The sequence below is a fragment of the Anser cygnoides genome, chromosome 16 (genome assembly GCF_040182565.1).
Source record: "Anser cygnoides isolate HZ-2024a breed goose chromosome 16, Taihu_goose_T2T_genome, whole genome shotgun sequence".
Lineage (NCBI taxonomy): Eukaryota > Metazoa > Chordata > Aves > Anseriformes > Anatidae > Anser > Anser cygnoides.
Window position 1 is genome coordinate 15,650,700 of NC_089888.1, and position 15,811 is coordinate 15,666,510.

A 15,811-nucleotide genomic window follows, 5' to 3' on the forward strand; every position below is an offset into this window, starting at 1 on the left:
TCAGTTCCTACCACTAACTACAGCAGTTTCCATCTCTGTAATGCACGGTCTTCCATACTCATTAATTTCCAGTGCTTCTAGGACCTTGTATTTAATTTTTCTCCTATGCCTGATAGTGAGCCTCTTTCCCGTGGATTAGGATAGAAAGAAAAAATGAATGCATTGTCATTAATGTTTTCTGACTTTTAATAACAGGATGGTGATGTGATTGCCCCTCATCTAACTCCAATGAAAGAAAGCTGGAATAACAAAAGTGGGGATGAATTCAAGACAGCTTCAGAACCGAGTTGCAAGCAAAGGCTTTCTTTCAATAAGTAAAACTTCTCCTTTTTGCACTATTCAACCATTTTCTTCAGAAGATGGTTGACCCTGAGTGGCAACTCTTCTAAAATGCAATCTGATGCTCTGTAAAAAATGTATAGAACAATGCAGCAATGCATTTTACAATACAGTTTGTTTTTATGTAGACACTTAAACTAAGTGCATATTCAGAATGGACTTCTACAAAATTAACAAGTAATCTGTTATAGCAGAGCAAACTCAATTCTCATTTATTTTTGAATGTAATGGCACTGTTGCAGCAAGAGTAAATTCATTTAAAAAAAAAAAAATCATCATAATTACAAGAAGTGCTGAAAATGTGTTAGTGCTCCTTCTAGTCCTGATCTTTTCTTAAGGTAATTGTGATGTTACTTGAGCTAGTAGAAAAACTTCTAGCTCTCTTTAAACTTCATTTTGAAAAAATAAAAATAAAGAAGAGGAGGTGGGAGAAGAATCTTTTAATAACCAAAGATTACTTTCCTGGTATTGAAAAAGCTGATGAAGATGCAGGCCTCTTGCTGTAAAAGTGACCATGCAGCTTTTATTGAAGTAACAATGCATTGCCCTGACATGCAGCATTTTATTGTTTTTATAGTGTATTTTTGATACATTCAATATTACATTTTTACTGCTACACTGAACTGCAAAAACTGCTCAAAACTTCCATTACTGGAGTGTTTGCAGGAAAGCAGAGCTACTTGAATGTTTGTCAAGGTATGTGGTCATGCACACAGTTCTTACATGGTCAGTGAGTCTTGTCAGGATGCTGCACGGTGCACCTCTGCTAGAGCAGAGCCGCAAGTGCACGTTGTTTCTGCATTTCACTGTACTAGATAGACAGGCTCTTCAGGAATCCTTTAGTTATTGTATCCCTTCCCTGTATTTCCTGGCTCTGTGATTGCTGTTCCTGTGTATATTTCTCATCCTTTGTAGAACTGTAAAAGTTCTTACAATTTTCCTTATGGGCAAACTAATGTGAATGTTGCTAACTGTCCTGTTGGAAAAGCAAACTAGGAAGACTTTTTCCCTCTTGTTTTTTACTCAGGTCTAAGATGTTCTATTTGAAGGCTGCTTTCATTAAATAAAACCTAAAAGCTTGAAAAGCCTACCCTCAACATTAAAAATACAAAGCAAAGGTTCTGTAATGCTCAGAAATTGGAACAAGCTTTGGATTTTTATATCGGAAATGAGAAAATACAAGTTCAGCATTCAATTTTAACAGCCAAGTTTTTGAAACTAACACAGTGGGAAGCCACTGTGTAAGAAAACTGTATAACTTTTCATATCTGACTGTTTCCTTTGTCTTTTTGTATCATGGAAACTGACAGTAATTAGGCAGGAGGTGTAAGGAGAATGAGTGTTCACCTATTTTACAGATTTGGTTTGAAATAATCAGAAGCTGTTCTGCGCTCTGCTGCTTATGAACCTGTGCTCATGTGTTTAATGGTGATGCAGCACAGCCTCTGCTGTTCATATCTTTAACAGTATTTCAGATCTGCAGTGTACCAGGTAGCTATTAGGAAGTGTCTTGACCTTTTGAAAAGCTTTTAAAAAATGTATTATGCTTCAAGAAATAACATCGTAGAGTTAAGGCATTTGTCTCCATTATCCACATGAAATCAAGTATTGTTCAGACTAATGTAATTTTGTTATGGTTGCTTGGGTTTGTTTTGATGCTGTTATAAAAGGTGCACTTTATATTTGGGAAAAGCTTTTTGCTCATATTTAAGCAAAAACTTGTACTTAAGTCTATCAGATATTAAGTTCTGAGACAGAGCATTTCTTTTTCTCAAACACATTAATCTGAGCCTTTCTGTACTAAAATAAATTTATAAAAAATGATTTTAATATTCTTTTAATGAATTTCAGTGTGTGAACTTCATTAAAAACAGCACGGTTAAAATCAGCCCAATGTCCTTCTAAAGGACAAATGCTGATTTGTGGAAGTACAGATCCTCCAACTTGGAGATGAGCAAATGTAAAATAAGAAATTAAGTACAGTGTGAATAGTAACTGTGGTGGAGCCAGTTCTGCTGTAATGGGACCGTGGGGCTGGAATAGCTCTTACATGTTGTCCCAAGGTAGTGAACCCAACCTCTCCTTGTGCCTTGAAGTGAAACTGCAGCCAAATGCTGTTCCCATGCCTGGGAAGAGCAGGCAGGCCTTATACTTCAGCATCCTTACAGTGGGCAGGTTGTCTTTAGGTACTCCTCCAACTATCATGAAGGGAAAAAAGAAAAGTGTAAATGAAGGGACTGTAGCAATGCAAACTGTAGCCATCATACAAATATATGAATGAGAAAAAAAATCCATAACTATAACTGTTCATAGAATCATAAAATCCCAGGTACATAAAGAACAACATCATCAGGAGCAGTCGGCGTAGATGCACTGAAGTGCAGTCATGCTTGGCCAACTTGATAATGTTCAATGATGAAATGTCCAGCCCAGTAGATGAGGAGAAAGCAGTGAGTATTGTCTTCCTGGACTTCAGGAAGCGTGGGCTTCATGGACAGACGGGGGCAGAAGGGGGAGTGATCAGTGGAACAAAGCCAGGTTGGAGGCCAGTAATGAGCAGAGTACCCAGAGGGTCCATGCCGGGTCCAGTCCTGCTCAACTGCCTCATGAAGGAGCTGGCTGAGGGGGCAGAGTGTACATTCAGCAGGTTTGCAGATAACACGAAGCTGGGAGGAGAGGCTGAGGCACCAGAGGGTCACAGTGCTGTGCAGAGGGTCCTGGGCAGCTGGAGAAAGGGGCTGGCAGGAATCTCCTGCAGTTCGAGAAGGGCAAGACCATGTGGTGCCCCTGGGGAGGAACAGGCCCAGGCCCCAGGACATGCTGGGGGCACCCGGCTGGGAAGCAGCAGGGCAGGGAATGTCCTGGGGGTCCTGGTGAGGCCACATGTGGAGCACTGGGTCCAGTTCTGGGTTCTCTGGTGCAAGAAAGATGGACGGACTGGAGAGAGTCCAGCAAAGGGCCACAAAGATGATGAAGACACCATAGCACCTCTCCTATATGGAGAGGCTGGGAACTTGGACCGTTCAGTCTGGAGAAGAGGCTCAGAGGGTGTCATCAGTGTCTATAAATGCCTGAAAGAAGGGTGTGGAGAGGACAGGGCCAGGCTCTTTTCAGTGATGTCCAGGGACAGGACCAGAGGCAATGGGCATAAGCTGGCACACGATAGGCTACCTCCGAACATCAGCAAACATTTCTGTGCGGGGGGCGCGGAACTGAGCACTGGCACAGGTTGCTCAGAGGTGCTGTGGAGACTCCTCCCTGGAGTTCTTCAAAAGCTGCCTGGCCTTGGCTCTGGCTGGTCCTCCTTGAGCATGAGGTTTTTCCTGTGAACTTCAACCACTCTGTAAGCGCTAGCTGCAGAAATCTAAAATGCCCTGAAGTCATGGGACGTATATTGGTGAGGTGTGAGGCAGTGCTAAAAGCTCTGGAATGGCCTACGAGGGCTTCCAAGATTGAAAACTTTATTGGAGCCCTTCTTGAATGTGTTCGGCGATGGCTCTTACCCTTTTACCTGCCCACATGTGCTTTTGTTGGCTGCTGTGCTGCACCAGCTCAGTTTGTGCTGGAGTGCTGCTAGGTTTGGGTGTGCTGCACTTGTGGGCTCTGGCATGCTGGGGTTTGCCTGTGGGGCAGCCTCCTCAGGGTGGAGAGGTGGGGGCTGAGACACGCAGGGACATGGGGTATAGCTGATCAGGTATTTGTGGTGGTGGTCTGCTGTGTGGGCTTTGATGTGCATGGGAAGCTGTTAATAATTCCTCCTGTAGGTCTGGAGCGAGGACTTCTGGTGGCTTTTGAGCATGGCCTTGCTCTGATGGGGATCCGTGTTGCTGCTTAAAGCTGCTAGGCTGATACATTCGTGGTGCCTTGCTTTGAGCCTGCTTGTACCACAAGTCAAATGAAATGTTTTTTTAGAAGCAGTCTACTTCACTTTGTTCAGACCTTGGTGCAGCGAAGGACAGGGCCTTTTCTCCCCATGCTAGCAGCCATCAGTGTTTTCCACTGTGTTTTAGCACCACGGTGAGTGACGTCCTCGGGGGGTTGCCAGGATAGCAGCTATGTGCGTGAGCCTGGCTGGCTGCTGCTCCTGCCTGCACTCAGAGCAGCAGCTATCACACCTCAGTGAGGGAGCTCGGTGAGGGGGACGTGCGGGCACCACGCAGCACATCATGGTCTCTGGGGGTGGCACTGTGTAGCTGGGTTCAGCAGGTGATGCTGGAGGCCACAAACACACAGTAGCTTGGGGGCCCCGACCAGCCGGTGTGGGCTCCTGGCATGTGCTGCTGCGCGCATCCAGGAGCTCCACAGGAGGGGATGCTCTGTGTCAAGTGGGTGTGGAAGGACGGTGGCTCTTCCAATAAGGGCAGCTGGTCAGAGGAGCTGGGAACACCAGATAGAGGCAAACCTGATGGACACATGGTGAGGGAGGTGGTGATAAGAACAAATATGGTCCATAACACTCGTTCGTAGGGGTGTGGGGAGGGGGACAATGCTTATTTTTTAAGTTGGGAGAATAAAGAAAGGGAGACAAACACATGGACATAAAACCTGGCCCATTAGTGTTAACAAAGACAATAACCAGACATGAACCTTGTCGGTCATGCTAATTGATGGGCTCCCAAGAAACTGCAGCAGCAGGTCAGGGTGTAACCCTGAAGGTCCCCAGTGGTGGAGAGGGTTGGGGGGGGGGACTGTGTCAACTGATGGGACGATGTGAAGGGGTAGGGAATCAGTGCGGAACAGAGGAGGAATAGACAAGGGTACAAGACCGACCAGGTACTGGACTGTGCTCCAGCACCAGGCAGGTGGGTCCTCAACACCCGTCATTCACCAGGGGACATTCCTCAACACCCATCATCTGCTCCCCTGGCCCTGCTGCCCCATGGTGCCATAGCTGGAAGCTGTGCACAAGGCAACAATTTTCTGCACCTTGGAGATCAAAACAGAGAACAAGGCTTGGGCAGGGGAGAGCAGCTTTGGGGGCGGGGGGAGCAAGGGTGGGAAGGAAGACAGGGTCAGTTTGTGCAGCAGGGTCCAGCACCAGCGCAGTCCTGCTGGGGCTCTTCACCATCTCAGTAAATGACTTTTGGAATAGGTTGAGTACTGAAATAGCCTGCAAGGAGAGTAAACAGCCATAGAGCATCTCAGATGGGCTATGGGAGGCTGAAATGGCTGGTGACGTTCCATGCAGAGATGTGTAGAGTAAGGTGGGTATAGTTAAAGTAAGGCAATCTGGACTTGGTGGGATCCAAGTTTCACATAATTACAGGTTTAGGGTAGAAACTGAGGACATGTGAAAGCACGGTGTTATAGTGGATGCTTCAGCTTAGTCCCCAGCCACTCCTCTCCCCCCAGTAGTAAATCAAATGTCAGGCATTACAAGGCAGATGTGAGGGGCCAAACTGGGAGGAATGTCTCATGCATGGGAGGGCTTGCACCCACTGCCTGAGCCATCGACCAGGATGTGTGTGCATGCATGTCTGCTTGTGCGGCTTTCTTTGTACAACTTCATGGTGCAATTACTTGTCTTCATGACAAGGACAAGGCTTGGAGCATGGCTCTTCCCATTTATTGATGGTCAGCCCCCTCTCACCCACCAGCCCCGCTGCCACCATCCCTATGGCAGCAGCCAGCAGGGCAGAGGCTGTCCCAGCTACTTGGTTGTGCTGGCAGCACGCTGCTCTCAGAGCTTGCTGCTTCATCTGGACTCGTGCCTTCTTGGGGAGGCTCTGCCCCATCCCTGCCAGGCCAGGTCCTTGGGTGCTACAGGCAGAGCTGGCATGGCAGCAGCACTGTGGGGCTGGCCTCCTGCAAGGGTCTGTCCCCTCGCCCTTCGCTGGGCGTGTGTGATGGGGACATTTGCAGGGCCGGGGAGCAGGAGGCAGGTGTGGCCTTCCCCAAGCACTGTCCCGGTGGGCGCCGGAGGCGACTGGCCCCGTGAGCCATCAGTTCATGCTCTTCCCCTGGCACCGGTGTCCGTCAGGCCAGGCCCCACACCTCCAGGTCCTGAACGCAGAAATCCCCCCGCGACGAGAGGCTCTCATTGTTGAAGGTCTCGCAGGGGTAGCTGCCCCCATGGTGCAAGTCCCTGTCCAGCCACAGCCCAAACCTGCCACTGGAAGGTGCAGAGGCTGTGCTCAGCTGCGGCCCTCTCCTGCTGCCGGCCGCTCGGCCAGGGGAGCCTCTCAGCAGCTGGGACCCCTACCTGCCCCCACCGACCATCAGCAGGTCCACATCTCCCTTCATGAAGAAGTTGTTCCTGCCCGTCCACCTGAAGACCTGTGGGGACAGCAGTCAGGCCACCCTGTCCCTGTCCCTGTCCCAGCTGGTAGGGCCGGGCCCTGCGCCCGTCAGTCACGGCTGCAAGGCTCAGAGCCTGGAGCCCTGCAAGGAATGGCTGCAGCCGCAGAGCCGGGCACCAGCCCCCAGCTGATGGATTCGCTCCCTGCTGTCCCCAGGATCCTCCCCGGGCTACTGCAGGGTGGCTCAGGTCTGGGATGGGACAGTGCCCCCTGACACGTCCCCTGCGGGCCTGTCCCCACCAGCAGCCCTCGGAGCCCTTTCAGGGGACAGCTGCCTTCCCACTGATGTCACCATCAGATATCAGCCCCCTCAGACACACAGACCACCCCCCTTCCTCCCCCCTCCCCCAGCTGACATCCCGCTGGCTGGGTCCTGGGGTATGGTGACCTGCTGCCTTTGTTCCTGGTTGACCAAGTGCGGCTGCATTACGCTGGCCCATCCCCTGGACCTTTCAACAGCACCTCAGGGTTCTTCCAGCAGGGACGGGCCATGGAGCATTGCTGGCCCCCACCCTCAGGACCCCCCCGCCCTTTCCTCTGACCCCACAGCTGCAGCCCCCACCTTCAGCTCTGGGGCGAAAGAGAAGAGGAAAGTTTCCCCTGTGCCGTAAAATTTGTTGCTCATGTGAATGGTGGTAGCGAAGAACGCCCCGAAGGCCTGGTAGGGGGAGAGAAGAGCAGATGCCAGTGCCGCGGGGTTGAGGCATGAACTGTGCCAGGGCTCTCTGGCACGACTCCATCCTGCGAGCAGCAGCGAGGACAGACCCAGGCCTGCGTGAAGCTGCTGTGGTGCGGGGGATGCTGTGGGGTGACCGGTTCCGGACGTACCTGTGCATTGGTGTCTCGGATGAGCAGCAGTGCAGGGGAGCTCGGCGGGCCGGCACGCCGGTACAGGGTTCTCAGGCTGAAGCCATCCCGTGCAGTGCAGTACAGCAGGCGCCAGGGCTGCTGCTGCAGCCGGGTGGGCAGGTGGGGCCCCAGCTGGGGTAGAGCGGGCTCAGAGGGGCTGTTGGGCTGTCCCACCTCCCCTGCACCTCTGCCGCTCCCAGCTGTCTGCGGGGGGGGGCCCAGCCTGGGCAGCAGCCTGTCTCTGCTCCCGCAGCACTCTGCAGAGCGCCTCCCCGCCCCCCCAGCCCCCAGCCTCCCACGAGGCACACCCCACCCCCAGCATCCTCCCCCCACCATGCACCCTTCCCTTGAAGCATTTTCACCCATACTCATATGCCCAAGAGGTGTTCCCAAGCAGCCTCCCAAGACATCTGCTGGAGCATTCTTCCCCCAGGTGTCTTCCCAAAAGGTCCTCCTGAGCATCCTCCCGGGGCTCCCCGAGCATTCTCACCCTAAGCACCCTCGTGGGAAGCCCGAGAACCTGCCCAGATACAAGCAGGAGACCAGGCAGCTGGCTCGGAGTGAGGTGTCCCACATCTCTGCCCTCTGGTAGGGTGTGGGGCCTGGCACCTCCAGGGCTGTCCCCCAGATGAACTGGGTCCTTGGGGAGCCGCAACCTGGCCAAGGCACGGCCACCTGTGCCTACCTTCCCCTCACCCGAGCCCATGCAGGGGATCTGGCAATGGGGGCACTGCGCTGGGAACCCATGTGGGGGCTCCCCAGTTTTGGCTCCCTCTTCTCTGGCAGTGCCAGCCCTGCAGCCCTGCTCACTGCCTCTGCTCCTCCAGGAGGAGCAATGGGCCTCGACCCAGGGCAGGGGGACCCGACTGTCCCTGGGGATGGGGACCGGGGGGGGGGGGGGGGGGGGGGGGGGAAACGGCATCACCCATCCAACCTCACACTGGCACGACTGTGGCTTGGCAGCGGGGGGGAGCCGAGTGAAGGGCTCCTCACCTCCTTGGTCTCCCTGTCCCGCAGGATGCGGCTCGGTGTGCTCAGCACCAGACCACACGGCTCCTCCGGGGCCGCAGCTGCAACCGGGGCCCCCTCCCAGCCTGGTCGCCCCTCGCTGTCCGGCTCCGCACATCCCATGGGCAGGTCCTCATCCTGGTCGGCCTGGGGGGCGGAAGGAGGTGAGTGCCTACCTCCCCCCCCCCCCCCCCCCCCCCCCCCCCCCGCCCCACACCTCCCACCCAGACCAGCAGCCTTGCCCCAAGGGAGCAGTGCCCCCAAAGCTGCCCCGCACAGGGGTCTCTCACCCTGTGCAGGCTCCAGGTGAAGGGGTCCCAAAGGCCCCTGCAGCCCTTGGACCCTGGGGTGGGTGCTTGGCTGGGCCCGCTCCCGACACTGCCGTGCTGTGCCGTGCCATGCCCTGGCGCCCTGCCAGGCGGTGCCACCATTGCACGGAAGTTCAAGGGTGCAGGGCCACCCAGGGAGGAGATGCGGAGGAGGAGAAAGAGGAAGAGGAGACAAGGAGAGGTTTCCACAGCCTCAGCTCAAACTCAGCCCCCAGCAGAAGAGCTTGCAACGGTGATTCCCAGTTGTGCCCTCCCCTCCCCTGCCTGCAGCAGGACTGGCCCCATGCATGGGGATGTTGAAGAGCCTTGGGCCAGGCGGCAGTCCCGGCCAGCCATGGGATCAGGTTAGCTGTGGGCGCAGCCTGCACCCCTGCTCAAGGACAGGGGTACAGTGGGGCAGAGCCAAGCAGCTCCTCCAGCTTCCCCACGGGGGGAGACAGGCAGAAAACACCCCAGGGGACCAAAGGACAAGGGGGAAAGGCAGGGGCAGCCCCAGAGGGACTGGGGACCCGCTGGTGCTTAAATCACAGCAGGGCTGAAGGGCAGAACCCCAGTGTGCCCCATCTCCCCCTCACCTCCCCAGGGGCAACCCCACAAACAGCATCTGTCTGTCCGCCCGGCTGCACGCCCCGGCCCCGACGCTGCCAGCACGTGCCCCACGCCAGGCACCGCAGGGCCAGACCTACCAGGAGGTGGTAGCGGGCACGGAGCCCCCTCATCCTGGGTGCTCCTGGGGTGCTGGGAGCCGTGCTGCCAGGGACACCTCACCGCCACCCTGGGTTAATGTTCAAGCGCACTGGTGTGACGCAGGGATGGGCGTGGAGCCCCACAGCCTGGGTCACCGAGAGGTGTCCTCTGCAGAGCTGGGCTGGGTGGGCAGGTGTCCGCCTCCACTTGTCACCGTGTGGCCGGTGGCTGTCACCCCCTCTGCACCCTGGCTTCCACGTGGGCTCAGCTGATCACCAACAGTGTGGGGAGCCCTTGTTTTTGGGATCAACAGGCAGGTCGCACTCCGTGTTGCTCTTTGCAACATGACTGTTGCAATAGTTGTTACCTGTCAACACCGAGCTCTGAGGCCAGCGCAGCCCCAGAGCGGCACAGGGCACGGCGCCTCGCTCGGGGCTGGGTGGCCTTGGGTCATGTCCTGCGGCCAGGCAGCCGGGCGAGCTGGGGCTCTGGGCCTGCAGCAGGAGGGAAACCCCAGGCTGTGGTGTCCCCTGCCCTGGGCAGGGGCTGCTGCAAACTTCGAGGGACTGTGGTGGTCCCATGGTGACCCTCTCCTGCAGCTGTCCCAACACCCGTGCTCCCAAACAGTTGGCACCAGGTAAGCCTCTGGGCCCAACCTTAAAATAACTTCCCTTTTATGCAGATATCAGACAGTAATTAAAGGTGGTTCCAGTGCGAGGCAGCACCCCACATGGTAGCACGATGGCTGCAATGGCCTGCTCCTGCCTTGCTGCATGTTGCCTGGTCCCCCAGCAGCTTTGGGAGGATTTTGGGGGGTCCTGCACCTGGGGAGGAACAACCCCAGGCAGCAGTACAGGTTGGGGGCTGATCTGCTGACGAGCAGTTCCATGGAGAGGGACCTGGGAGATGTGGTGGACAACAAGTTAACCATGAGCCAGCACTGTGTCCTTGTGGCCAAGAAGGCCAATGGGATCCTACCCTGCATCAGGAGGAGCGTGGCCAGCAGGTCGAGAGAGGTGGTCCTCCCCTCTGCTCAGCCCTGGTGAGGCCACACCTGGAGCACTGTGTCCAGTTCTGGGCTCCCCAGTACAAGAGGGATGTAGAACTTCTAGAGAGGGTCCAGCGTAGAGCCACAAGGATGATTAAGGGATTGGAGCATCTGTCTTATGAGGAAAGACTAAGTGAGCTGGGCGTGTTTAGCATAGGGAAAAGGAGATTGAAAGGGGATCTCATCAATCTCTACAAATACCTGAGGGGACCATGTAAAGAGGATGGGGCCAAACTCTTCTCAGTGGTGGCCTGTGATAGGACAAGGGGTAATAGGTATAAATTGAACCACAGAAGGTTTCATCACCATAAGAGGAAGAACTTTACAGTTTGGGTGACAGAGCACTGGGACAGGTTGCCCAGAGAGGTTGTGGAGTCTCCTTCTCTGGAGATATTCAAAAACCTGCTTAGATGTGATCCTGTCTAACATGCTCTGGGTGACCCTGCTAGAGCAGGGGGTTGGACCAGATCTCTGGAGGGCTCTTCCAACCTCACCCATTCTGTGATTCTGTGATTTTGAGAGCTGCGCCCCATCCCCATATCAGGACCTGTGCAGGCCCATGGGCCCTCACTGCCCTGGTCAGTGGCTCCTCGCTTGCCACCCCCCATCCCCATGTCCCCACCACCAGGCTCTGATGGTGGCACTGGGCATTGGGGGTGTGGGGGGTGTCCCAGCTTAGCATCCCAGTGCTTGGCACAGCTGGTGCCTCAACAGCCTTGTCTGGCACCCCTCACCAAGAGCCCCATTAAAGTTCAGGACTGGGCAGCCAGTCCCTGCCTGAGCTGCCACAGGGAGGCTGTCCCTGTCCCCTTCCCTGTGCTTGTTGCTGGCCCCATCTCTTGCCCAGGCTCTGTGGTGACACCAGCACGCGCGGTGCAGGACCCTGTCCATGGGTGCAGGGACCATGGAGCTGCACAAGTGTCAGCTGCGAGGGGAGCATCCACATGCAGATTCTTCCTTCCTTTCAAGAAAAAGCAGCTAAAGGACCAAAGTCTTTCATGCCACTTTCAAAGTCTTCCTTTCTGCCAAAGGCCATAAATTTATATTCAAGCTCTGCCGAGCAGCCTGTAAACACTCCTGTCCCTCTCTGTTTAGGGGTGATGATGCTCAGTGTTTCATCCACTGCTTGCCCTCACCCACAGCATTACCCATGCTCAGGACTGCTTGTGTATGCAAGTTTGGGACTCACGACCAGTTTTGTAGCCAGATTTGGGACCGGCTCCCCAGGAGACCCCGCTGGAGCCAGCCTGGGCATGGCCAGGAGAAGGGCCGTGGGCACAGCCACAGGAACAAACTGGTGCAAACTCTCCCCTTCATGCCCACAAGACACCAGAGCCTCCCCAGCCTGGTGCTGGCAGCCTCACACCTCCCTCAAGTACCCCACGGTGATGTCTGGGGTGCGAGTGCCCTCCCTTAGGTAGTGACTGCTCCGTGAGCCGGGCTGTGAATGCCTTCTCCTGGACAGAACGATCTGTGCACCTTTCTGTGTCCCCAGAGCCCTCCAGGCATCTCTTAGCATTCCCCAGAGCCCCCTTTCGCATACCTAAGTTTGCTTTTTGGTGTGCCTTGGTGCTACCGGTCTCCTCTAGCTGAATCAGCATTTCACAGAACCATAGGATGGTTTGGGGTGGAAGGACCTTAAAGACCATCCAGTTCTAAGCCCTGCCCAAGGGACAGCTCCCACCAACCCAGGCTGCCCCCAGCCCCATCCAGCCTGGCCTTGAACACACCCAGGGATGGGGCATCCACAGCTCCTCTGGGCAACCTGTGCCAGTACCTCACCACCCTCTGAGTAAAGAATTTCTTCTTAATGTCTAATTAAACCTACCCTTTTTTAGTTTAAAGCCATTACCCTTGTCCTATCCCTACATTCCCTGACAAAGAGTCCCTCCCCAGCTTTTCTGCAGCCCCTTTAGGTCCTGTCAGGCTGCTGTGAGGTCTCCCCAGAGCCTTCTCTTCTCCAGGCTGAACAACCTCACCTCCCTCAGCCTGTCTTCATAGGAGCTCCAGCCCTCTGATGATCCTCGTGGCCTTCCTCTGGACTCGCTTCTACAGGTCCATATAGAATCATAAAGGTTGGAAAAGCCCTCCAAGATCATCTGGTCCAACCACCCCCCTACCACCAACATCACCCCCTAAACCATGTCCCTAAGCACCAGGTCCAACCTTTCCTTAAACACCCCCAGGGATGGTGACTCCACCACCTCCCTGGGCAACCCGTCCCAGTGCCTGACTGCTCTTTCTGAGAAGAAATGTCTCCTCATTTCCAACCTAAACCTCCCCTGGCACAACTTGAGGCCATTCCCTCTAGTCCTATCGCTAGTCATCTGTGAGAAGAGGCCGACCCCCAGCTCCCCACACCTTCCTTTCAGGTACCTGTAGAGAGCAATGAGGTCTGCCCTGAGCCTCCTCTTCTCCAGACCAAACACCCCCAGCTCCCTCAGCCGCTCCTCACAGGACTTGTGCTCCAGGCCCTTCACCAGCTTTGTAGCCCTTCTCTGGACATGCTCTAGGGCCTCGATGTCCTTCTTGTAGTGAGGGGCCCAAAGCTGAACACAGCACTCAAGGTGCGGCCTCATCAGAGCAGAGCACAGGGGGACAATCGCCTCCCTGGCCCTGCTGGCTGCACTATTCCTGACACAAGCCAGGATGCCGTTGGCCTTCTTGGCCACCTGGGCACACTGCTGGCTCATGTTGAGGCCAGCATCAATCAGCACCCCCAGACCCTTTTCCTCTGCACAGCTTTCCAGCCACTCTGCCCCAAGCCTGTAGCACTGCATGGGGTTGTTGTGGCCAAAGTGCAGGACCCGGCACTTAGCCATGTTGAACCTCATCCCCTTGGCCTCTGCCCATCGACCCTGGCCAGATCCCTCCTGATTTTTTTCTCTGCACAGCTGACAACTTCCCTGTACTCTCCCCAAGTTGCCAGCCCCTTCTTCCACCGTACATAAACTCCCTTTTTCTCCCAGACACTCAGCAGAAGTTCCCTGTTCAGCCACTCCAGTCTTCTTCCTGCCAGCCCATCTTACGGCACATGGGGACAGCCTGCTCCTGAGCCTTTCAGACTTCCTTCTTGAGGAGCATCCAGCCTTCCTGGACCCCTCTGCCCTTCAGAACTGGCTCCCAAGGGACCCTCCCTACCAGTGTCCTGAACAATTCAAAGTCTGCCCTCTGGAGGTCCAAGGTAGCAGTTTTACTGACACCCTCCTCCCCTCCTGACTTCACCAAGAATAGAGAACTCTACCATTTCGTGGTCCCTCTGCCCAAGACAACTCCTTACCACCACATCTCCCACCAGTCCTTCTCTGTTCGTGAACAGCAGGTCTAGCGGGGCACCCCTCTGGTAGGCTCACTAACCAGCTGAGTCAGGAAGCTGTCCTCCACGCACTCCAGGAACCTTCTAGGCTGCTTCCTCAGGGCTGTGTTGTATTTCCAGCACATGTCCGGGAAGTTGAAGTCCCCCATGAGAGCAAGCGCTGACGATTGAGTGACTTCCACCAGCTGCTTACAGAACGCCTCTTCTGCCCCTTCATCGTGGTTTGGCAGTCTATTACAGACCCCCCACCAGGATGTCCGCCTTGTCGGCCAACCCCCTGATCCTTAACCACAGGGACTCTACCTTATCATTCCCAACCCTGAGCTCAACAACATCAAAACACTCTCTAATACAGAGAGTCACGTCACCTCCCCTCCTAAGTTGCCCGTCCCTTCTGAAGAGCTTGTAGCCATCCATTGCAGCACTCCAGTCGTGGGAGCGGTCCCACCACGTGTCAGTGTCGGCGACAAAGTTATAGCTTGCCTGCTGCACAATGGCTTCCACCTCCTCCTGTTTGTTGCCCATGCTGTGTGCATTGCTGTAGATGCACTTCAGTTGTGCCATTGCCCTCACCCCCAACCCTGGGACTCCTCCCCCAGGCTCACCTCTTTCAAGCCTCATTGCATCCCCATCCCCCTTCATACCTAGTTTAAAGCCCTCTCAATAAGCCCTGCCAGCTCCTGGGCTAGAATCTGTTTCCCTCTTTGAGACAGGTGGGACCCATCGACAGCCATCAGGCCAGGTGCCGAGTAGAATTCCCCATGATCAAAAAATCCCAAATTCCTGCAATGGCACCAGCCTCTCAGCCATGTATTGATCAGCTGGGCCTTCCAGGTCCGCTCAGTATCCCTCCCCATCACTGAAGGGGTACAGGAAAACACCACCTGAGCACCCACTCCATCCAGTAACCTCTGAAGTCCCTTTTGATAGTCTTCAGGCTTCTCTCAGCAATTTCACTGCTGCTAGCCTGACTTTTATTGTATTACCCTAAGGGGTAATAATCAGAGGGCAAACAAGGTCAGGAAGTTTTCTGGCTATGTCCCTGACCCAGGCCCCAGGGAGGCAGCAGACTTCTCTACGGGTAGGGGCCGGCTGACATATGGGGCCCTCTGTTCACCTCAGAAGGAAGCCACCCACGACAATTACCCTCCTGTCCTTCTTGGTGGAGGCAGTCTTGAGGCATGGAGTCGACTTCCTTGCCCTAGACAGCTTCCTGTGTAGACTTTCCCCCCACATCCTCACCATCCTGTCCCTAGAGCTCCAGGGCCTCAAACCCATTGTGTAAGGGTACCCGGGGAGGTGAGGTGGGTAGGGAGGGGGCTCGCCTGTGATGCTGAGCAAGGAACCTGTTTCCATTCCTTTCCTTCTCTCAGGTCCCCTCCCTCTGCCCAACAGCGACAGGGCAGGGGGTCCATCACTATTAGGGGTGTGTCACCCTGGTGCCTTTCTCTCAGGCATGGCAGGGAGTGACTCCACCAGTCGAACTCCTGCTCACACTCCCTGGTGGTCCTTAATCTCTCCACCTCCTCCTTGAGCTCTGCCACCAGGCTGATCAGACCCTCCACCTGCTCACACCTCATGCAGGCAGTATCTCTGTCACCCAATTGGTTTTCTGGGCTGCAAGCACCCACATTTGCCGGCTCATGTTGAGCTTCCCATCAACCAACACCCCCAGGTCCCTCTTCTCAGAGCTGCTCTCAATCCATTCTTCACCCAACCTGTAATTGTGCTTGGGATTGCCCCAGACCAGGTGCACGACCCTGCACTTGGCCTTGTTGAGCTTCAGCAGGTTCACACAGGCCCTGATTAAGGATTTCCCCTTAAATCCTTGGGAGTATTTATCCTCCTTAAAGTGGCGTGGCAAGGCATCCTGGTCTCCTCTCTCCATGTACAACAGTAACACCAACCCTGGGATTCTCCCATAGCTCAGGTCACA

At 54.8% G+C, this 15,811-nt stretch overlaps 2 protein-coding genes across 2 annotated transcripts in view; one reads left to right on the forward strand and one right to left on the reverse strand.

Annotated features, from left to right (window-relative positions):
* Positions 1-2,163, forward strand: part of SAMHD1 (SAM and HD domain containing deoxynucleoside triphosphate triphosphohydrolase 1) — a 30,221-nt gene extending 28,058 nt beyond the window's left edge. The window contains exon 16 of the mRNA XM_066978332.1: positions 196-2,163. Within this exon, the coding sequence (XP_066834433.1) occupies positions 196-318 (123 nt within the window). The 3' untranslated portion in view covers positions 319-2,163. The remainder of the gene's footprint in view (positions 1-195) is intronic.
* A 3,720-nt stretch (positions 2,164-5,883) lies between these two features.
* TLDC2 (TBC/LysM-associated domain containing 2) lies at positions 5,884-15,732 on the reverse strand. Its single transcript, XM_066978333.1, has 6 exons — positions 9,511-15,732; positions 8,481-8,642; positions 7,467-7,619; positions 7,201-7,296; positions 6,542-6,615; positions 5,884-6,451 (listed from the first exon to the last, which is right to left on the reverse strand). The coding sequence occupies exons 1-6, from the start codon at positions 9,541-9,543 to the stop codon at positions 6,316-6,318; spliced, it is 654 nt and encodes a 217-aa protein (XP_066834434.1). The 5' UTR covers positions 9,544-15,732; the 3' UTR covers positions 5,884-6,315.
* Between the last annotated feature and the right edge of the window lie 79 nt (positions 15,733-15,811).